This window comes from Coloeus monedula, assembly GCF_965178545.1.
Source record: "Coloeus monedula genome assembly, chromosome: 5".
Taxonomy (NCBI): Eukaryota; Metazoa; Chordata; class Aves; order Passeriformes; family Corvidae; genus Coloeus; species Coloeus monedula.
The window spans coordinates 22,777,846-22,801,271 of record NC_138785.1 but is presented as its reverse complement, the minus strand read 5'-3'; the positions used below and the strand labels follow the sequence as shown (position 1 = coordinate 22,801,271).

Here is a 23,426-nt window from a genome sequence, read left to right as displayed (position 1 = left end):
TATTAACATCTGTATCAACATGTATTTCTCTATCTCTTGTGCAGCAAATTCATAAGGCAAGATCCTAATCCTAGAACCAACCATTAAAATTACACCTATTATAAATTCTCTCTCAAAAATAAATTTTTTATCTAGAACTAACAACAATTCCAGAAGCTGTTCTATCACTAAACCTGTGTATCTCTTTCTAAACTGCAATGCTTTGGGGTTTTATTCTATACATAGGTCTAGTTCCAGTAATGAACACCTCAAACCTTGTGATTGCATTTTCTCTGGTATCTATTTATGTGGCCAGAAGAGACAGGACAGGCTCTGAGCGTTAAATAATTATTGGAAAACAATAAGGATCCAAATGATACTTTCTTTCAAGCTCCTGAGATCGTCTTCTCTGCTTCACATCTTCCTTGTAAAGATTATCTTTTATGAAAATTTCACACACTCGACTAAATGACAATAACAACCCACAATGAGCTGAACTCTCTGCCACATATAAATTGCAATCCATTACATTTAACCTCTTGAAAGATGACAAGGGACTCTTCTGTCATGTTATTCTCAAGTCAGTTGTCTTTTTAAGGATCCAAAATACATAAAGCATCTCCTGGAGTCACTCTAACTTAGTTTGGATCCTTTTAGTAACAGTATTATAAAATAGTAAATCACCATCATGAAATAAGAGGATTTGGGTAACTCTGTGTGGGTGAAGAGGAAATTGATGACTTGCTTGGAAAAATCCAAAGACAAAGGAAACACAGATGAAAATTTTCACTTTGCTATTTGAAACAACCACAAAAGGTTGGGAAGTCAGACTGGGGTTACTCCAGCGACTGTGTACACTCCTCTCTTTGTACAGGAATGGCAATTTAATCTATTTACAGTGACTTGTACCATGACCTCTGGAAGGCGTCACAATTAACTCAGAATGGGTCTATGAAAAACATGTTTGAAAAATTCATATCTAACCACACGACAAAAATTTTGGCTTCCTGTTTGAAACAGATGGAAGAGATTTCACATAAAACCCATGTAGTTTCATTTTCTTGTGTTCAAACCCAAAACAGCTGAGGTCTAAGTGACTTTAAATCACTAAATAGTCATTTTTTCCCTTTACCTAATTTAATTTTTCTCTTGCTGTTGAATTTATGCATCCTTCAGCTGCTAAGCTCATATGTGGCATGTGACCTTTGTGGAGTTTTCCATGAACATTGCTATGTAGGGCTGGAGTCAGGTTAAAACAAGATGTAAGCATACGTGGACGCAAGAGTAAGCACCTCCCCTATGCTCATTCTAACAGCTTGGGCCAATTGAACCAATATTTTCCTGAAGATTTTGAAATACTATGAATGGCACAAGCATAAGATTTCAGATTTGGCCTCTTATACATCCATATTTCTTCAGGTATATTGTTGGAATAGTGTAAGTAATAATGACACAAAGTAATTGACAGGAAAACAAAGGGTATAATAAGGATTAGCAGCACAGATAACTCCTTATCAGCCAAACTAGGAATAAGAATATAGACATGAGTAAGAATTTCATAGATACCTTTTGGCAGCTGGCATAAATCATAGGTGGGATGAATGAGGTCAACCTGGAATTATTGCAGATTGGCTGGTCTGCTTTAGCAATAACTGAAGAGCTCATAATGCTGATCCTGCACAGAGTATTATCAGTAATACACATAGCTCAACCTACTAAGTTAATATAGTTCACACTATCCTGTTAATTCATTTGCCAAGCTACTCAGTCATTTACCGCTCTTGTGTTTCGTCATTTATTTAATTTCCACATTTTGTAATATTTTCATTCGCACCTAAAATCATAGAGGGCTATTAATGAAATGGAAGGTGGTTTGATATGGTATTTTCAGCAACATTTCCTGGAAAGCATGTAAAATTATATATTAATCCAGTTAAGTCCTTGCTTTCCATCAAGGAGAGCATTTCTTGGACACAAACACACAAAATTTTGCCTAAAAGTGTGAAATAAAAATTATCATTCTTTGTCTTCTTCATAGGATCACAGGATAATTCAGTTTGGAAGGAACCTGGTGAAGTGTCTGGCCTAACCTCCTGCTACAAGCAAGGCCACACCAAGTTACTCAGGGACTCAGGGATTCAGTTGGGACTCAAAAACTGTAAGGAATTGAGACTACACAACCTCCCTAAGCAACACAATATCCCAATAAGATAATATAGTGCAATTAATTTCATGGGGAAATCCTTAAGTCACACTCTTTTCAAGATGTACATCCTTTTACTAGATTTCCTCAAAAGCAAGAGAATTAAAAAGAACTGAAAAACATTCCCATCTCATTCTATTTTCATTTTTCACACGTTAACTTTTTCATTAGTTGAACTTCATAAAAATTATCAGTATGAGGCTTTTCTTACTTGTGATTCAAAATACGTATGTTTGAAAAGGAATAGGTTGGGGTTTTTTTCAAATTCAAGATATTTCTCTCAACAGCTGCACCTGAACTTATCTGAGACCCCTGAGATTGCATACCCTGGTTCCAGACGTAGCTCTATTTGTCCACAGTGTGTGCAACAGCAATAATAATAGCACCAGCCTGGTGTGTGAGCCCAGCTTGCTGCTTTCCCTGTGGTCTGCTGTAAATGAACACAATTGCTCAACTGACATTTCCAGTATTCTTAAGCTCAGCTAGACCATTTAGTCAACCCTGACTGTTCTGATTTTACCAAAAAAAAGATTACATATTAATTTCAACTCTTTCTGCTACAAGAACTTAGTCATCTATGGCAGTTTTACATAGCACTTTTTTTTTTTTTTTTTTGTGCGTGCTTGTGATAGTGTTTTGTTTCTCCCCAGTGATAGTAGAAAAGGACCTGATTAGGGCCATGAAACTTCTGCTGGGTTGCAGAGGAGTTTTTCGGAAAGGTCCTGCTAGTTGGCTATTTTTATTTTCTGGCATCATTAGATGTCTGGAAAAATGCCCTGAAAAATTGAGTCCAGGCACATTGACTTTAGAAATTGTTATATATTTAACAGAAATTTCCTCTTTCCCCACCTACTTTTAAAATTTTTAACAGTGGAATATATTGAAACATGCAGAAAACTGTAAAACAGCCAAGAGGACTTACATAAAACTCACTTAAATGATCCACTTTTGCAGCAGAATAAATCAGAGGAAATAACAGCTAAGAAAGAGGGTATCTAAAGAAAGTGACTGTAAACTGCTAGTCAAAGAAAAGTGTGATATCCTTTTCAATTCCCCTTTTTCTACTCTCAAAGAGCCACAGTTAATTGGACTCCCATCAAATCCATTTTGCTCTATAGAAACAAACAAACAAAGAAGTTACCCTTTCCCTTGGACTAGCACAGGATGTTTGCAGGCTGATTACTGGAAGGGCAGATTTGTCCTTTGGTGTTGCATTCAAATGCAGTCACTTCACTTTGGGTAACAAGCATCTCCTGGGAGATGTGACAAGTGTTGAAATGTGTATGACAAACCTCATTCATTTGCCAGATCACTGCCCCCTGCATTTCACAGCCCAGCATCTTTTGTCTGTGGGGAGGAAGGGCGTGGAGTGCCTCCAAGATGAGGGAAAGGTTGGAAAGTGTGATCAGAGCCTGAATGCACTGGCATCTGTTACAAGCACAGGGAATTAAAATGATATTTCTAAGAACTCCCATGACCGTTTATAACCGCGTATTCCAAGAAAACTCCCAATATAGACACCGTCGTGAACAAAGACCACAGGCTATAAGCAACAGCTGAGCTAACCTTCCTGCTTTTTGGGGCATATTGCCTTTGGCCTGGAGCAGGGACAGCCACCCTGGTGCAAGGTGCGGGGGGCACTGGTGGGGAAGGGGAAGAGTGTGTGACTCCTGCCCTTGCTCAGAGACGAGGGCACAAGCGAGAGAACAGGACTGAAGCGTTCATCGCTAGAACGCCCATCGTAGCCCCCACCCGCCACACTCCCGTGGTTCCTAAAGCTGACCAAGGCTGGGAACACTACAGCAATACCTCTCCTGAGGCCTTGGCTTCAGCCTCAGCTGCCCTGTGGCACAGAGTGGACGTGCTCCTTTTCGGCTCATTTTCTGCCCAAGGACAGGCAGACAGGGAGCCCCAGGAGATGCCGCACACATCCCAACCGCCTCTCTTATTCCAGCTTCTCAGTGTTAGTGTTTTGGAAGAAAAAGCCCCATACTCTGCTGACAGTCCTAGCACCCAGCAAGCAGGCAGTGCAGCCATCACTTCAACTCCTTTCCTCAAAATACCCTCAGAGCTTGAGTTTTGGCTCCACTGGCATTTGACTAATCATATCGAAGTCCTTACCTACGCTTTCATTTCTATTTTTACTTTCCCCCGTAACATTAGCTTCACATGTCACTGTTTTGCTTACTTTTTAATTGAAAACTGACATTTTTAAGCCACTTTATATTTCCTATCTTGGCAATAGTCAAAGAAGGACTACACAGATGGGCAAATAATCATATCAAGATCTGAGGTAGCATTTCCCTTCATCTTGGTCCACTTGGGTAAACTCACACCACATGCCAGTGTGAACTATTCTTGTAAAGAAGACAAGGGCTGTAAATCCCTGCTAAAACTTATTTAGGAAGGGTAATTTAGGCTATGCATAAGTGCCATACATTAAATATAGTACAGGTGAAATTCGCTGGGAAGGGCTCTGACATTTGTAAGTTACACAGACAGTACCTATTAGAGAGGCTCCAAATTCTGAGCAAATGTAAGATAATATAATTTTACACAGCAATTTTACATGCAGTCTCTTCAGAAAGAAACACCAAACCCTTTTCAATTCCACAGTCTCCAGCCCTTACAATTAAATAAATTCCCTTCAGTTATTCCTAGGTATTCCCTGTGCAAATGCACTGTAACATTATCTCAATTCTGGAGAAGTGTTTAGAAGGCTTGGAAAGTATCTTTAAGTGAGCTGTGCAAAGACGCAAACATTTACTCTCTCCTTTCTCTTTTACAAAGCACTTGCATCTGTCTTCCTTGCACTTTCCCCAGGGAGAAGGAAAGCTGGGTGCACCATGAAACAGCACTGGCAGCCTGAACCACCCTGAAATGCAAGCATATGATAAATGCAATGGGGCTGCTCCTACCTTGGGTGGACATGAATTAGGAACCACCGCTACAGAACCTAGTTTTGTGGAAGATATCCATGTCCTTCTTTGCTTATTGCAAAGATTCTACGCCAAAGTTGGCAAGTTCTCCCAGCAAGCTCTGGGAGATCTGTTTTTTTAGAATAATTTGCCACTGAATTAAGTTTCTCTGTAAACCTTTTATTTCTTACTGTGCTCTAGTGTATTGGGGGGGCACCTGAGAGTCACTTGTAAAACTGCAGGTGTCAGGTTTTCTTGCACGCAGTGTAATTCTCACACGGAGTTTTAAAACTTAAAGCCAACTCTGGCATGAAGGTGGTCTAATTCCTGACAGGTAAGTGGCTGCTTAGACACTTGGTCACATTGTACTCCTTCCCATGGCACTGCCTTTGGCTCCTCCATGGCACTGCAGAAGGGAAACCATGCCTGCCAGCAGGGCACACTGGTGAACAAAGCCAAGGACATGACACATAGAAAACCCTCTCCAACTCAAGTGGGGAAACTCTGACAAAGCACAAGGGGTTTTAAGATAACCCCTAGAAAAACAGCAGCTGCTTTCTTATAAAAGATGCAATGGTTAGCAGCAGTTGCAGCCATCTAACCAGCTTCAGACAGCCTCTTTTCTCTTCACGTCATCTATAAATACCTATTTCCTCCTGTAATTCCAACATAAAACTCCCTTAGCTTGAATCTGCCCAGCTCTGGATCAGTGACACGGTTTAGGTTTGACATCTTAGACCTCCATGCAACAAGAACTGAGAGGTCACTGCTGCTGCCTTGAAGGTAGCTTTGTTACTCCACAGGGTGCGTGGCACACAAGCACAGACCTGGGAAGCAGCAGGATAGTACAGTCCCAATGATTGCAGCTCTTCTTAGCTATGCAAACATATCATGTGAAATACTAAATATATCAGTGGTCCAGAATCAAAAATTACCATTTGCTGGCTCTCAGGCAGCCATAACCTTCAGGAGAAGACTCATGCTGGAACTAGAATCACATAAGCAATTGTACTGATTCAAGATCGCTTAAACTTGTTACCGTTCTCAAATTCAGCCATGCAGTGTAAAAATAACGTTATGAATCATTTTGATAAAACCCACCTTCTACACAAAATGACAAATGTGAGGAGCTTAGAAAATGTGCAGACTGCCTGGATCTGCAAGCAAGAGAAGCCTGCTCAATTTCAAAACAATAATAATTAAAAAAAAAAAGGTTAGGAATATAAACATTGATAAACTTGCCTTACAAATATTATTTTAAAGATGCCTGTGACAAACTGCTGGAAGTCAAAGCTTAATAAAGCAGTTTTCTTCAAGGGGACTCCTTTACAACATGTTTAAGAGGAAGCACGTGCTTCAGGGCTTTGCTGGGTTCCAGGCAGACTGTCCTTTTAACAAGGTTAGTGCTACCTGCAGTCTGTGCCTTATTCCAATGGGCATTTCCCTGTGTCCGAATCCCAGGCCACAAATCCCAGAGTGCTGTAACAGAGTTGCTCTGTCTCAAACCAGCGACCAAGAGTGAGAGAAGGGCTGCAGGTTGTGCTTTATGTTTAACATCTTTATGAGGCAGAACATAAGGTTTTCTGTTCTTTGCATACATCTGCAGAGTATTATCCGTATGACAACCGTAACAAAAGAAAGAAAACTAAAACCAGACTTACTGGAATTAAAACAAAATAAACAGTTTGCTTAATATCTCTGGCTAATTTATCTTAGGACAAAAGTGAAGCAAATGCTTCCGTCTAAGCTTGGAGGTGGTGGTGGAGATTAGGAAAAAAGCAAAATATTTAACTTACCTCACCTGAAAGCAGTCGCCTCTTTGATCATGTTTTGCTTGAATTGCCAGCACCACTTCTTCTCCAGGATCATCAATTCCTTCTCCATCTCTGTTTGCTCTTTTCCATGCAGCTGCGTGGTACTTAGTTGCTGGCTGGGGTTAAACCATGACAGACCTTCATTTCTGTAGCTGCACAGACACAAGCCCTATAGATTTTACACTGCTCAGGTCATATCACTGACTGCTGTGCTTGGCCTTTGCTGTTAATAAATATTCCCTTGGATTTACTTTTACACCCCAAACCTCTTAACTGTTTGAGCTTTGAAACAGATCAAGAGCACTGATGTAAACACAATAGCATTTGTCTCTGCTGTATGGATTATATTCCATTAAAAGGACATATGTAAGGCTGAAAAGTAAGGAACCCTGTTAGGTAGTAGATGGTGCCAATTCAGTCCTCTTTGGATATAACCTCCAGTTAACTGCATGCTCCAGTTTTCCATAGCATTCCCACTGCCTGCATGGCATGTTTTGGCTGAGATGCAGATCCTAATTTTTAAGGATGTTGGAACTCAGATGAACAAGCCCCCAGAAAGATGATGGACCAAAACCAAAGTGAATTTACACTGTTTTTGTTATTATACATATAACTATGTATAATTAGAGAAAACAGTCTTTATCATGCAGCATGTTGGGCTCACCTAACACAATCACATTACCAAGTCCATTGGTGAGGAACAGGGAGCACACTGATGGATAAATATTGGTTTGTGTGATTTTTTTAGATAAGCTATGTCCTTCATTCCCAAACACTAAAAATGCTTTGTGTATTTAAATGTTCTCCAAGTTCATCCCATGTGCTTTTCAGAGCCCCATCTCCATACTGCCTCATGAGAGCCAGCTGGGGCTGAACAGGCCTCAGGTGAAGGAAACTTGGATGAGGAGGGAAAAGCAGAATCTCCTGGATGCTTCCTCTATCCCTGGTCCAGGACACCAGCCTGGCCAAAGCAGTTGCCCAAGATGGCACAAGGCAAGGCGTTTGACTCCTCCAGCATCCCCATCAACAAGCTGTGGTATCCCACAGTGCAGAACCATCTCAAACCACAGCTGGGGCAGGTGGCCAGGGAAGGGGTAGGGCGTCCTTCCAGACAGACAGGAACTCCAAACAAGGCAGCACTGACAAAATGACAAAGGCAAGATCAGATCCTCAAGTTATATATATCCAGCTGACTTAGAGGAGGATATGAAATCTATGCAAATCTACATAACCCGCTGACCCAAAGAAGCAATGGCTTTGTTTATCCATATACGCTGTTGGGGTCCCTTGCCCCCTGCTGTGGGGTCCTGGGAGAGGGGCCCTGGGGGCGAGACATGGAGTTTCCCTATCCCCTGGTCAGCCTCGTTCCCCATTGGTTGTTTTGTGTTCCCCTGCGGGGCCAAGGACCCTCGGGTCCCGTGATTGAGCAGTTCCTCGGCAGAGCTCCGGCCATGTGGCTGGAGAAATAAACATCTCTGAAAATATCTACCAAGAATCTGTCCATATATTTCTTTTGCATGGGCCTTGTTGTCTGATACATCGTGTTGCAGTATCCCCACTGTAACAAATGGTAGAGAATTGTGAGCAGAACGATCCCTGATCCCTAAGGACAGCGACTGATTTGTGAGTAAATTACGGATTTCTCTTCTTGTTTTTGTTTTGCTGTTCCATCTCTAAACTATGGAGGAACCATGGAAAGACTCTTGGCTCTCAGAGCCGCATATGGACATTTATCTTAAACTTGAAAAGATTCTTCAACAACGATTTGTAAATTTTAGCTTAATTCAAGCTCAAAAGGAACTGAAACACTTCCTGGCATGGTTGTTTAAGAACTTTTTCTACATTTCTTGGGATTTGATTCTTACCAAAGACTTTTGGAAGACTGTTTGGACACAGTAAATTTCTGAGTCAAAATATATGCTGATGGAAGAATATTTTCATTAATATTATTTAATTACCGAGGCTGTTGAGCAATGTCAGCTGTGTCCTGGCAAAGGGAAGCCTGGCGCAGGGACTGTGCAACCCAGGCCACGTGCACCGAGTGCTCTGCGAGCAGCAGCGAGGCAGTTCCCGCGTGCGGGCGGAGCCACGCGAGCCACAGTGTCGGTGGCGGAGCGAGGCGCGGCGGGAGCGGCGGGACCCGGCGGTGCCCACACGGCCCCGTGCAGAGCGTGGTGGAGCGAGCCCCGGGAACGCCCGGCCGAGAGGGGCGGCGGTGGCGGCGGAGTGGAGCCGTGCCTGGCCAAGACATGCGCTGGAGCAGGGCGAGGGGCGGTCATCACCTGTGGGCCCGGCCGAGACGTGGGTGCGGCCCCAGGCAGCGGCAGCGCAGCTGAGAGCAGAGGAGGCGGCGCACAGGGAGCTGAGCGGCACAGCCCGGCCCGGCCTGCACGGCCCTGAATGCGACCCCGGGAAGAGCCCACAGGCACGAGCAGCCCCGACGGCCCCAGCAGCCCTGACAATTCCAACACGGGAGCAAACGAAAGAGAAAGCAAAAACGCAGTGACAGAAAACAGCAGCCACTTGGAAAAAGGAAAAGATCACCGTAGCTAAGGTTTTAGGAATAGTAAAATGGTATAATGTTAAACAAAATTATGGTTTTATAACAAGCTGTGACAACCAGGATGACATATTCGTTCATAGAACTGCTATTAAAAAGAGTAACCCTGAAAAATACATCCCAAGTTTAAGAGATGGAGTAGTAGAGTTCAAAATTGTGCAAGGTAGAAAAGGGTTACAAGCAGCAGAGGTCACTGGGCCTGATGGTGTTTCTGTGAAAGGCAGTATATATGCTAAAACTTGTAGTCATGTTAGACAGTATCTCCATTATAAGCCCCCCCTACAGTCTCCCTTTCCTAATCCCACCTTTCCCTTTTACCCTATATCCTATTATCCCCAGTGTATTCCCAATCCATTTTTCCACCCATGGTTTCTCTCACAAAACCATGCCTTTGCCAATTGTTTTCCCAAAAATCCCTTTCCAATGCCAAGTGGAGGATGAAAAGGGGGAGGGAAGAAATTAACTATTGTTGTTTAAAATTCCAACAGGTACAAATGGAAGAAACCCTCTCCTGCCTCAGTTTCCCCACAAAGCATGCTCAGAGAGTCCTGTCTCCCTTCTGTCAGCCTTAAGATGTTCCACAGAATCTGTTTGGACATTTAAAGGCTCAGGAGGGTGGCTTGTTTTGTTTTGAAACTGTTCTTGTTATGTTTATCTAGTTGTTTTCAATGTTAGGTTTTACATCTCTTTTTGTTAAAAATAAATGGGTGAAATGTTGGGGCCCTCCCCCCCCTGCCATGTGGTCCTGTGAGAGGGGCCCTGGGGGGACACATGGGGTTTCCCTGCCCCTGGTCAGTCTCGTTTCCCATTGATTGTTTTGTGTTCCCCTGCAGGGCCAAGGACCCTCGGGTCCCGTGATTGAGCAGTTCCTCGGCAGATCCTGGCCATGTGGCTGGAGAAATAAACATCTCTGAAACAGCTATCCAGAATCGGTCCATATATATCCTTTCCACGGGCCTTGTTGTCTGATACACGTGTTGCAGTATCCCCACTGTAACACTACACCAAAAAGCTTCCAGAAATGTGTCAGCTTCCAGAGCAGCTGGATGCCCCTTGCACAGGGACATGGTTTAGCTCTGGCACTCGGTGCCTCACTGAACAGCATTTTAAACAGCATTCAGAGAACAGCAGCTCCAACTTTACACATAGCAATACACGAAAAACCTAAATTTAATTAGTAGGTGAGGTTTTGCAGTCCATTTCAGCCCCCACAAGTTATGGTACTGCACAAGGGCTGGAAGCAGCTTTCTGCTTTCACAGCCCCACAGAGCTGCTGTTCAAAATCTCCAAATGGACTTTAGCAGAGGTGGCCATGCCAAGAGCTGGAAGAAGTTTAGAGATGCGAAGCCCGGGGGAATTTGAGATAGGGCTGCTACCTACAGACAGCACAGAATGGGATGGTGTCATTTGAAGCAGCAGCTGGCACTGTAAAGTTAAACAAATCTCACTTCAGCCTCTGGGCAGCCCCAGATCAGCTGATGTCAAAAAAGGATTTGCTTGTGCTCATGTACATTGTGAAGATAAAAAAAGCTATTTGACCTCAAAGAAAAAAGCTGTCAGAAGAAAAATGTGCATAATTTGGAGATGAATATAAATATAGAATAGAGAGGAGGGAAAAGTCCCTCCCCATGAGGCTGCAAGGTCTGTGTGCCCCTTAGGCTCCCCTTAGGAGCATCCTCAGTTCCTGCCTGCTGTTTTACCTTGCCATGCCCAAATCATCCCACTTTTTCAGACCACATGCTCATCAATCTCTGACAGGAAACAACTGACAAAACAGCCTGACTTGCACAAGCTCTTGCCCTGTTTCTACAGTGTTTCCTACTGTCACCTCCTCTTTCCTCCTGCCACTGTGCCCTGAGTCCTGGCCTCTGCTGCAGCTTACTTTTCCCTTCTGTCTCTACAGTGACTGCAAGCACAACTAAAAATTGCTGTGCAGAACACCTTTTCTCCCCTCCAGGAGTAAGATGGGAGCTTACTGTATGTACATCATGGCAAGACATGAAGGACAGAATAGCAAACATTGCTACTGTTCAAAGAAAAATGATTTGCATACCAATTTCCATCCTGGTTGATTCTGCAAACCCATGCCAGGAAGAAGTTAGAGTCTTCTCTCAACATGCTCCCTGAAAAAAAAGTAAGTCATTACACTAACTTAGACATATATTGATAAGAGTAGGCTCACGCTTGCCCTCAACAGTGATTATCCTTGAATGTCAACTAATTAAAAAACCTAACCTATATATAAGCCTCCAAAGATGTATTTTTGGGTCTCTGGATGTGGGAGAACAAAGGGTCAGGGTCACCAGAGTGCTGCTGGGTGGAGGGATGGGAGATGAATGGCAGAGAGGCAGCAAGCATTTGTTGGGAAGGACTGGCCAGGATTGTAGCTTCTGCCAAGATCTCCCCAGTGGCAGGACCTATCCAAGGAAGAAGCTGGAGTCTGGATGCAGGTGGCAATCCACAACTCCTGTATATTGATTTTCATTTAAATGTTTGCATCCTTCATGTAGAAGAACAAAGATCATCATATTCCTCCCATCACATTCCAAATTATAACTCCCTCTTTCATGGTAATACATAATGTCGTATAAATAGGAATGCAGTGCTGCCACAAGACACCACAATCCTTGAATTCTAATTACCATCGAGAAGAAAAAGACAAGATTTTCCTACCACAGCCATGAAACTGCCTTTAAGATGAATATGGTATTAGGAAACTTACGCCAAAGCTCTGTAACCTTGTAAAAGACTTTTTTTTGGGGGGGGGGGGGGGGAGAGGGGGGTAGCATATCACAGGCTTCATCAGAGCATCCTCAGAAACTGATTGCCACCACAGACATGCACTTGGAAAAAATGAAAAAGAAGCATCAAAAAATAACGTGCAAGATTTAAAGACAAATTTGCAGCCTTATTGTAGCATCATTTAACTTCCACTTATACACACTGATTTATTCCAGAGAAAGTCCAATATATTTTCTTCCCCAGATAACACTTGTCTGAATTTCCCAGTCCTCTACTGATTGTCAGTGGGTACCCCATGAGGAAAAAGAAGTCACACTTTCTTTAGCAGATTAACTTCACTGTGGTTGTTTAAAGCCAAGTGTAAGTCCAAGATTGGAACCTAGGTAAAAGGAAATCCTGATAAAACCAAGGACCAAATCCTTAGTGTAATTCTGATCTCACTCACTAGACAAATGTAAGCACAAAATTAGAGTAGCTTTGATACCAGACATTTTTAACTTGGAGGGGAATAAGTTGAAATCAGTGAGGTTGTACCCGCTTAGGTTATCCATGATTTTGGCCCTCTACTTGTTTTCATGTGTTTCCCTTTTGCTTGATGGATTTTGAGGGAATTAAAGACTTTATGTGGGATATAGTATCTCGGGTTATTTTTCCGTCGGAAACTTCTGGGTGGGAAAACTTCACACTTTGGAAAGTGTGCCAAAATTTAGTGCAAGTTTATATTTACCAAAGGAACATTTGACATTTCATTGATGCATCACAAAGAGAAATAAGGGACACACCTGACAGGATTATCTCATACTGAAATGTTTTAAAACAAACAATGGCACTGCCTGGCAGAAGAAAAAGCGAAGCAAAAGCAGGAGAACTGAAAAGGAAACAACTGTGACCCTGTGGAAAGTGTGAATGTTACTCAGAGCACAATGATACAATCCTTAGCCTCACAGTACAGGAGAAACCTTTTAAAGTATACCCAAAATGCTAGATATTTTTCAATAGTTCAAGGTATTAACAGTGCAAATACAAAGGTACTTTATTACAACTTGCATACCCTATCATCTCAAGCATTTTTTAAAAAGTCAGCCATGCATAAATTTTAGTGTGGTGATGTTAAATTTCTTTAGAGATGTTTTTGCTTTCACTCCATCTTATTATAACAAGCTGTTCTCACACAACTTTCACGAGATCTCTAATGACACAGTGGTTTTCTATCCCCAAACTGCCATATATAAAATAGATGGGGGCTTATCAGAGATTGGCTCTATTTTTCAGTTTCCTATCTAAGCCAACCTCAACTTTCCTGGCAAATGATAATGAAAAAGACCATTAAGCAAAGCGATAAAGAATAATATAAAAGCTCGTTATAAGCCCAATTCATAAAATTACAAGCTGTAGTGTGCAGTATGCACAAGTAAAACTGAAAACCAAGTTCAAGCATACCAAACGAGATTATAAATTAGCTGTTGTTTTTCTGTCTGAGAAAAGCCATTCCTTAATGAGCTTGGAAACACAGCTAAATATTTTCTTTCATAAATGCAAGAAAAAGCCATACCACTTTTGAGACTTCTGCTGGGCAGCTTTTTCTCGTCTCTCTTTTCCTCTTTTAAATTTTAAATACTGCATAGGAACCATTTGCTCTATGAGATTCCCATAGTTAGGACCAAACCCTTCTCAGAGGAATTTTGGCACCTTATTAATTAGCTGGTTATGAGAAGGAGCTGCACTCTTTCAGTGACTCCTATTTTGCCATCAGTAAAGTGTGATACCATAATAAATTTCCATCAAGCAAACTATTTCTGGTAATTCCCCCTAATTAACACCAGACTGCTAATAATAAATTAGGCCCTATGTGTTTCTGATATAACCAAGATCTTGTCTGAGCACAAGATATTAACCAACGTCCCAAGAAAGTAAAACTTGAACCTAAATTAAGCCTTTGCTGGTAAAAAGGATTTATAAGCAATTTTGTGAGAAACCCTTTGAAGATCTCATATAGGGCATTTTGACCAGCAAATATTTTGAGTGACAGAGAGATTTGTTCTTTGCTGAGCAGTGAAAGTGGATTTATTGTGAAAACACACCATTGAGTTTTAAGCCTATAAATCTTACACTGGATTACAACATCTTAATGAATGAATGACAGATCTCTTTTTTTTTTTTGGTCGGTGCATTTTAATGTTATACGGTGTTGTGATTGATAGAAACCAAACCTTTGCCATTAAAATGTCAAATGCAGACTTCATGCCTTTAAAAATTTGGCTTCTGGAGCTTAATGTACTGTTTGCAAATAGACTTGCATTTGTCTCGCTCATAGCCTAAACACTGAAGGGGTGGCAAGTTTTCTGTAAAGTTGCCTCTAAATTTTATAGAGCTGTGTGCAGTGTTTTCCTTTGCCTGTGTAAATAAAGGTAGAAAACAACAGTGCATTTGCCTGGTTAAGAGATGCTCATCTAAGGGGATTCTTACCAGACTGGTATTATCATGAAGGAATTGACCATGTTAGAGCAGACATTTAAGTGTCCCGCAGTGAAAACAGAGACTGTTGCAGGCCAAGGCTACGTAAAGTACCAGACAATGCTTGCCAGAGCAGGCTGCATTTCCTCAGACAGTGTCAACTTAGGAAAAATATTAAACCTTTCCAGACAAACAGTGCAAAGTATTCTGGATGAGCAGCAGAATGGAGTAAGGATAGCAAATAAACAGTAATTGGCCAATGTAAGTTTTACATTGTTACATATTCTACAGTGTTCAACATGGTATTTACATCCTTCCATCCATCTTGAGAAAAGATGAAGAATCAGAGACTCACCGAGGTTGGAAGGGACCTTGACTAGTCCAAGGGCTGTGTCCAGTCGGGTTTTGAGTATCTTCCTGTATAGAGACTCCACAATCTCTCTGGGCAACCTGTGCCAATGTCTGACCATCCTCACAGTTGAGGTATCACTACATACCAAGCCTGGCTCTGTTTCCTTGACTCCCCAATCCAGGTATTCATATACGTTGATGAGATTCCCCCTGAGTCCCCTCTTGTCCTGGCTGAGCAGTCCCAGCTCTCTCAGCCTCTCCTTGTATGACAAATGCTCTATGCCCCTTACCATCTTCCTAGCTCTTTACTCCAGTATGGCCATGTCTCTGGTACTGGTGAGACCAGCACTGGACTCAGCTCTCCAGATGGGTCTCATCAAGGCTGAGCAGAGAAGGATCACCTTCTCCCACCTGCTGGCAGTGCTCTGCCTAATGGACCCCAGGAGGCCAGTGGTCTTCCTTGTCACAGAGGAGTTATCACTGGCTCATGGTCACCTCGGTGTCACCAGGACCCCCTGGTCCTTCCCTATAAAACAAAGCTCCATTCTAAAAAAACCACAAGACCTGAAGAATGAGCAGCTCAAATGCTATCTATTCCTGTGTACAATCATGGCTTTCCTTTACTGACTATGATTCAGGAAAAGAAAATATCCAACAACCACAAAATAACTGAGGACAGAGAATTTCAAGTTTTGAGTAGGGTTTATTTGCTTGTTATGTTTTTCAATTATAATTACACTTGCAAACGTGAACAGCCAAAATTTAATGCCAGAGATTATTAAACACAAGCAAAGAAATCACCAGGATTTAACAGCTGGTAGTTTAGCGTAAAACAGTGTTTGAAAAGTAGCTCACATGGCTAGATGATGCAAGTAGCTCTGTGAAGAAACAAGTACACAATTAACAGACCAACACACACTGAACCACAACTCAACTCCTCCTTTTAAGTTGATTGAATTGTTATATTAAGCATTTATATTTACATGTAATCCTGAATTATTTCATTACAACATAGTGAAACTGTCATCATGGATCAATTATTCACTTATAAAGACATTCTACCTTCAAACAGGGTTAAGCCAAATTCTCTCACAGGCAGTTTTGAAAGAAAAACAATGACTGACTGAAAATGCATGCAAAAATCTACAGTAGTTAGGTTACTAATATATCTCTCCTGACTCTGTAACATTCCCTCATAACATGAATGCTGTATGTGTGCAGTTGGGAATCCCACAAAATCCCCAAATGATGATGGAATAATGCTGGGTTTTGCTATGTCAAGCCTGCATTCAAATACACATATATAAGTACATCTCTCAATGCACAGGCATACGTGTGCATGTAGAGAGAAGTATTTTTAAACACATACACTCAGACCCCAAAAGACTGTAGAGGTAAAGGCAGGCTTACAAATAAAACAAAATAATACCAGGATGAAATAGCTCTAAACAACAACAAAAATAGGTAATAAATATTCAGTGAGATATATGGCATTATTATAAAGTGCTCTACTAAAATCTCACTTATTAAAATAATGATAAAAATTATGTTCCTTTTAGTTGATTTATATAATTTGGTAAAGCCATTAAATATTCATTATCTATCAGTGACTCTATGCTTCCTTTAAAATTTTAAACAAATAGATAAAAGCAGAAAGTAAAAGGCAAAGCACCTAAATGAAGCACTTCTATTGGAGCCTTTCAGGCTTTTGTCCTCAAATTCACTAACAACTGCAAAATTTCAAACCCTAGAGCATACAAATCAAAAAATAAAATTCCAATTAAAATTATGAGGCTAAACAAAATTTGATTGGATTTTAAGGATAATGACAAACTGAGAAGTTTTTATCCTACATTAAAACGGCAAGGTTTGAATCACAGAAATTACTGAACAACTTTTCTTGTGCATTTCCCCCCTCTTTCCTCACGCATGTGCAATAAAGCTCCAGTGAAACCTAGTCTGTAGGTCCCATTTCTCCACATTCCACTTAATTTTAAAAGCAACCTGGCTTAGATGTTACTGTATCTTGTCCAGTCTGCTTCCACCCTTCTAATTTTCAGCCAAATTCACAAAAGGGTACATCTACAAGAGTGTAAACATCTTCAACAGCTTTATACCGTACCACCAAATTTCTTCTTATTTACCAACATTCACCAAATTTACCAGATTTCTTCTGTACCACTGGAAGTTAAAAAAGAAATGTGGTAATATTGAAAAAGAAACCAACTTCAGGAAATAAAGTGAAACAGTCCCACAATGTGAACCTGTCTCACTGAATTAATAAAAAGCCAAATATCTTTTCCTATCTCAGTACAGTAATTTTGGTTTTCTTTCCTCCTCTTTTGTTGATGTTCCTCATTACAATTGCTTTACTCAACCATGGTAAATTTTTGTGACTTCTTTATCCATGGTTTTATGGATAAAACTATCCTTTGAATCAGTAAAAACACCCCACAACAACAAAACCAGTAAACAGTTATGTTTAATGTCTCCTAGAAAGAGCACTAAAGACTAACAATTCAGCTCTGACACCCCAGTTGAATCAAACAGCATGTAAATTCAGTTGCCTTCAGGAATCTGCTCTGGTCCCAAGAGAGCCCCCTTCTCTGTTGTGCAATTCTTTGAAGTGAAATTCACCCTGTGCAGAGGGCCACCACCTCCTCCCTGCCTGACTGCAATTGCTCCAGACCAGTTAAGCCCTAATTTGAGGCTAAGGGGGACTGAGCTGGTGCACTGGTCTTGCGCTGCCTCTCTGTGTGAACGCGAAATTCTTATCAAGCCACAGAATTGGCTGATCTGGCTCGCAGTAAATGCATAATGACAGCATTGTCTCTCTGCTCCCTTGCAAGATCTGAGAGATACTGAGCTGCTTAAACCACTGTAGTATTATTTAACAATACATTCCCTACATCTGGAAGAAAAGAGAAAAATTAAAACCTAAACTAATTAAAGTCCTAACAGCTGAGCAAGAAAGTTAAGTTTTCAGTACGCTACCTGGCACACCACCAATATACATATTCATGAGCTACATGGTAAAGAATGTACTGAGAAAAAAACCAGTGTCCTCAGTTGCACTTCAGCAGCTTCCCTCATTCAACACCAGAATCTCACATTCTGGATACAAAACACTGTTACCTGCAGATTCAGCACAATTTCCCCTTTCCAAGGCACTTAAAGCTACCTAAAACCTGAACTGCAAACAGAAGAGTTGAAATCCCAGCCCCCTTAAGATTTGATCTGACATTTTCACCCTATCAAACACACCCTCAGCAGCAGGGGGTTTTGGCTAGTGTTCTGATAGCACATGAGTTACAGAAAAGTATCCCATTTATGTTTTCTTTTAAGTGGCATCTTCTAAACTATTCTTTTTCACCAGCATAGCAACATGCTATGTAAATGCTTTGTAAAAATCTCTGTCCTCTGCAAACCCATCAGAAATTTAACTGCAAAGGCACAGGTACATGTAATTGTGTAGGAGGCTATATGCACACAAGATAGATTAAAAAAATCTAAAATTAGATTATATTTTAAAAAATTAGATTTGGAACTATATATTTTGTGTAATCTTGTCTTTACTTTGAGTTCCTTTTAATGGAGTTTAGCTGCAATACTTCTGGACACACTTTAAAAACATCACTGAAATAAAGTGATCTGGATTGCAGAATCCAATCTCCTTTTATTTGCTGAATAGCAGCAAGACCAAGACTTCTAATATCAGGTATTTATTTTTATAGATACTTCACTTCTCATAATGAAACAGATATAAATGTGGTCATAAAATCATGAAACACAGTAATGTGCAAAGTGTAGAGATAAAGACACTAATTGTTTGGCTTGGGTGCAATTCCTAATACCTTTCTTTTTATGAAGCAGAACTGTAAATGATAAACGCTCTGAAAAATTAGTGTACAATCCCTTCTGCAAGTTTCCACATCTCTCTCCCATTTTAGAAAAATTGTATATAAATAATTTTAACCAATTATTGAGTATGGACATTTTAACCTTTCTGCTCAGTACATTTGTTACACAAGATGAGCTCCAAGCATCAGATGTTGATAGAGTGGGCGTGTTTCTTGCACAGTGGCTTGTCCTTCTTGGAGAAGAAAGTCTGGCCCTCCAAACTGTCATTACATACCTGAAATGGGATAAAAAAAGAAAAGAACATCCAGTTCAGATGGATGAATTACACCATAACTATTCAGAATGCCAAATCATGGTATTGCTCTATGCACAAATATATTCAAAGAGTAAGAATTATCTTTTTTTTAGGGATCCTCTTTTTATGTAATACTAGTGGTTGGTGTAAGCATAACCTTTCTTAAGACAACAGGTGTTTAAGTGGGAGCAGAGTTAGGTTCAGAATTTAAGTACAAAACCCCAATCATTAAGACTGGGGTTTCTTTTTTTGGTTTTTTTGGTCATACAATATTAGCAAGCAATACCTTGGCTACAGTGTCCTTATGTCAAAAGCACTCTTGCTACTTTGGAAACACAGCCCATTCCCTTACAACCTTTGACACTTGCTCTGAGGAAGTAAGCATCGAGGGTTAAATGCTGGGACACCAGGCTGCAGCCCAGGACACCTTCGCTCGCACCCGTGCCAAAGGCTTACAATAGCAACACACCTTCCAAATAACTGGGAAAGCACTTTTTGTTTGGGCTCAGGGGACTGAGCGAGGTTAGAGCTGTTAACTCCCATATAGGTCAGGTTAGCACAAGCACTGCTGGCAGGGCTTGTTTAAAGGTAGACCAGCTTTACTTACGGAGCATACAAAGCAAGTGTCATGCCAAGTGTGGCCCAGAGCTTCAAGAAACCTGTCCCCAGCTTCAATGGGGAATTCACAGCCATGGCACATCGTACCAAAAAGGGCATAGTAATCTGCAAAGAGATACAAACAGCTTTTAATGCATATGCAGAAAGGTGAGGCTGACCCCTTGAGAGCTTTGCTCTTTTCTTTCATTGGCAATAGGTTCAGACTTGCTGAGGTTTATAAGATTCAGTATATGAAATAAAAAGCTCCTAGATCGAAAGACTGGGATGTTGATTTCTCCTTGCTAATTCAGTTCTCTTCCTCATTCTTTCAAGTGGGCAATGCTTCCATCTTCCCGGTGTTTCATTTCCTTGAGATCAACAGTGTGCTGGAGAGGGGGAAGTGTGTGCTCCTTGCAGAGCACCCACGTGAACTCTACGTGTTCCTTACATTCTCTCCAACTCTGCTTTGAAAGCACACTCCAGCTGTTCACACTACAGACCTCCTCAGAGAGTAATGAACTCCTACCTACTTTCTGGCACAATAGTTGCCCCAGACTGCACTACTCAAAACCATGTAATCATTAGGGCTCTGTGCTAATTGGAGTCTAGAAATTTGGATCAAGTTGGAATACCTTTCTAGTCACTAGAGTTTATTACATGGCTTTTAAAAAAACCCAACAAAATGACAAAACAAATCCCCAAAACAAACAAACCCTTCCTCTTCATTACTATGAAGAACAAGAAGCTCCTCCAGCAATCTCAGGGAGAAGGGACTAAAACAAATGACATTGAACCATTCATATTCCCCACCCCAAGTTGTCCAGTCTTTTTCACTTATTTCAACTCTCAAACATCCCATTCTAGGAAGCAAATGTTTTATTCCTGCAGAGACAACAGTGGCATTACTGCTATAGCATGAGAGAATTTGGGACCAGCACACTACCACAGCAATCACGTCATGCAGCATTGTGTCTCCATAGGATGAACTACAGTCAAAGTGACAGCCATAATGAAACTTTGGACTCCATCTACCAGTTAACAGAGTGTTACTACCATAATAACACTCTGACAGGGAAATTGATGCCAGGGGTTGTTTTCAAAGGAGAATTATAAGGGGCGGGAAGCGGAGTAGAAGTGGATTTTGTTTCTCACCTAGACTATACAGACCTGCTGAAGCTCTAATGCTTACTACAACAGAGCCCACAGAGGATCATCAGATGTGTCAAGCCCAACAGAAAAGTCCTGGTTTTGTTTAGTAAGACAGTGTTTTGTGTGATGACCTCCCTCAAAATGCATCCTCGTAGAAGATATCTCAACAGGATGGGGAACACAAGTGCTCTGGAATAGCAATGCCCTCGATGGCTGCCAGTGGCAAGAAACTGTTTCACCGATCACCTCCATGCTACTGGAATGAATTTTTAAGTGTTTAAGAAGAAAGACAATAAAAACATCAAATGGTACAACAGAACTGTGCAAAACCCCTGAAGGACACAGTCTCATGACCATACTCTTTCAGCCCTTTGCATTTGTGGTCATACAGAATCTTACCGATATTTTCCTGGGGCTGGCAGTTAAAACCTTCTGTAAGTTGGCCTGTGGTTGTGTTGATAAGTTTATTGGCTTTTCTTCTGAAGAAAGGGCAGTAGATAAGGCAGAATGAAGGGCATCAGCTTTCTTTTGCATGCTTGAATTGCGATACCACAGAAGCCTTCCAAGGCAGACTTCTTACACAGTCACGTATCAGTACTTCCTGCACACAGCACTTTCAGAACTAGGCTACTAACTCTGCACTTCAAAAAAGTTCAAAGTTGTAGATATCTGGACTTTTAATTTAATTTTAGCCTCAACATCTAAACCCAGAACATTCTGCAGATTAAACCCCTTTTAATACTAATAGCTGCTGCTGTTGTAATTTCAAATACAGATTTAAAATTAGAACTCTCCTTTGCACTAGGAAGGAAAGTTGGCAATGACATTTACTCCTTATTTCTTTAAAATTAGTCATAGACTCAAAACTCCAGCTGGACTGAAAGTCTTTGAAAAATTAATATAACTCAAATTAACATCTAGTTAGCGAGCCAGAGCCATTACAAAGTATCACTGCCAATAACACCTCACAGATTGTGTCTGCACTAACTTGTGCTAGCAACTTTCTATCTCAGAAATAAACTTTGCAAGAAGTGTAGTATACTTGATATCTTACCACAGCTTTTCCTGCTCACAGTATAGAAAAAGGCACATTTTGCACAGGAATTGTAAAAGTAGCACAAATCAATGCACTGCACAACATGTGGGTCATTTGGTGGCAGGAACAAGAATTGAACCTTAAGAGAACAAAGCCTGTCATGAGCTTTCCACCCAAAGGAGAGCTATTGATTCCTCCAGTACTATTTTTGAATCATCAAATGGTTCCAAGATTAGGGGTTTCTGCTTGCTTCAGGATGAAATTTCACCGTGCTGTCACACTGGAGGATGCTGCTTGTATACGCATTTCCTCTGCTGCTCCACAAATTCAATAGAAGCAACACCCTACCCTACTTGTGTCACCAAGTTAGCAATAACCTACTGTGTCCTTTTGTATCTGCCAACACCTCATTAAAGCAGCTGTGACAAGAGGGATTTTGGATAAATTGGCCTCCTTCCCTCATGCTTACAGTACCTAACACTCTCCATGGCACCCACTGTGAACAACTCTGGGATCAGTTCAGAGGGAAATCTTAGCTTCTAAGAGGTCATTAGAATTTCATGCTAAATCTTTTCTGGTCAATCCATTTCTACATCTAGTGAAACTGAAATGTTCCTAAGAATAGAAGGAAAACCATAACAAGGGTCCAGCTGACAGTTCCAACACAGCATGCACTGTGGAAACAGGTAATTTTGATATAAGTTTGTCTCTTTTCCATTTTGTGGGAATTGTTTTACAAATTGTTTATTTTTTCCTAGCTCAGAGGGGCACATGGAAAGTTTTAAGCAAACTAGAAAACCAACTTAAATAAAAACTGTTCATAATAATAATAGGTTGACAAAAAGCTCAAGACAACCTGGCAATGTGCACTCACAGCCCAGAAAGCCAACTGTATCCTGGGCTACACCACAAGAGGAGTGGCCAGCAGGTGAGGGAGGGATTCTGAACCATCTACTCTGCTCTCCTGAAACTCTACTGGAAGTCCTGCATCCAGCAATGGGGCTCCTGAGATGGGATGGGTGAGGACCTGCCGGAGCAAGTCCAGAAAAGGTCACAAAGATGCTCAGAGGGCTGGAGCTCCTCTCCTTTGAGGAAAGTCTTAAGAGTGTTGTGGTTGTTCAGCCTCAAGAGAAGGCTCCAGGCAGACCTTACAGCACCTTCCAGTACCTGAAGGGGGCCTACAGGAAAGCTGGAGAGGGACTTTTTACCAGGACATGTAGTGACAGGACAAAGGGAAATGGCTTTAAACTGAAAGAGTACATTTATATCGGATAATAGGAAGACTTTTTTTTTACTGTGAGGGTGGTGAGGCACTGGAACAGGTTTCCCAGAGCAGCTGTGGATTCCCCATTCCTGGAAATGTTCATGGCCAGCTGGATGGGGTTTTGAGCAACATGGTCTAGTGGAAGGCATCCCTGCCCATGGAAGGGGGGACGGAACTAGATGATCTTTAAGGCCCCTTCCAAC

At 41.3% G+C, this 23,426-nt stretch overlaps 1 protein-coding gene across 1 annotated transcript in view; it reads right to left on the bottom strand.

The window, feature by feature from the left end:
* Window positions 1–15,704: 15,704 nt before the first annotated feature.
* Window positions 15,705–23,426, bottom strand: part of LOC309573115 (PDZ and LIM domain protein 5-like) — a 43,373-nt gene continuing 35,651 nt past the window's right edge. The window contains exons 9-10 of the mRNA XM_082281798.1: window positions 19,785–19,900; window positions 15,705–19,156 (exon numbers count right to left, since the gene is read on the bottom strand). Of these exons, the coding sequence (XP_082137924.1) occupies window positions 19,067–19,156; window positions 19,785–19,900 (206 nt within the window). The 3' untranslated portion in view covers window positions 15,705–19,066. The remainder of the gene's footprint in view (window positions 19,157–19,784; window positions 19,901–23,426) is intronic.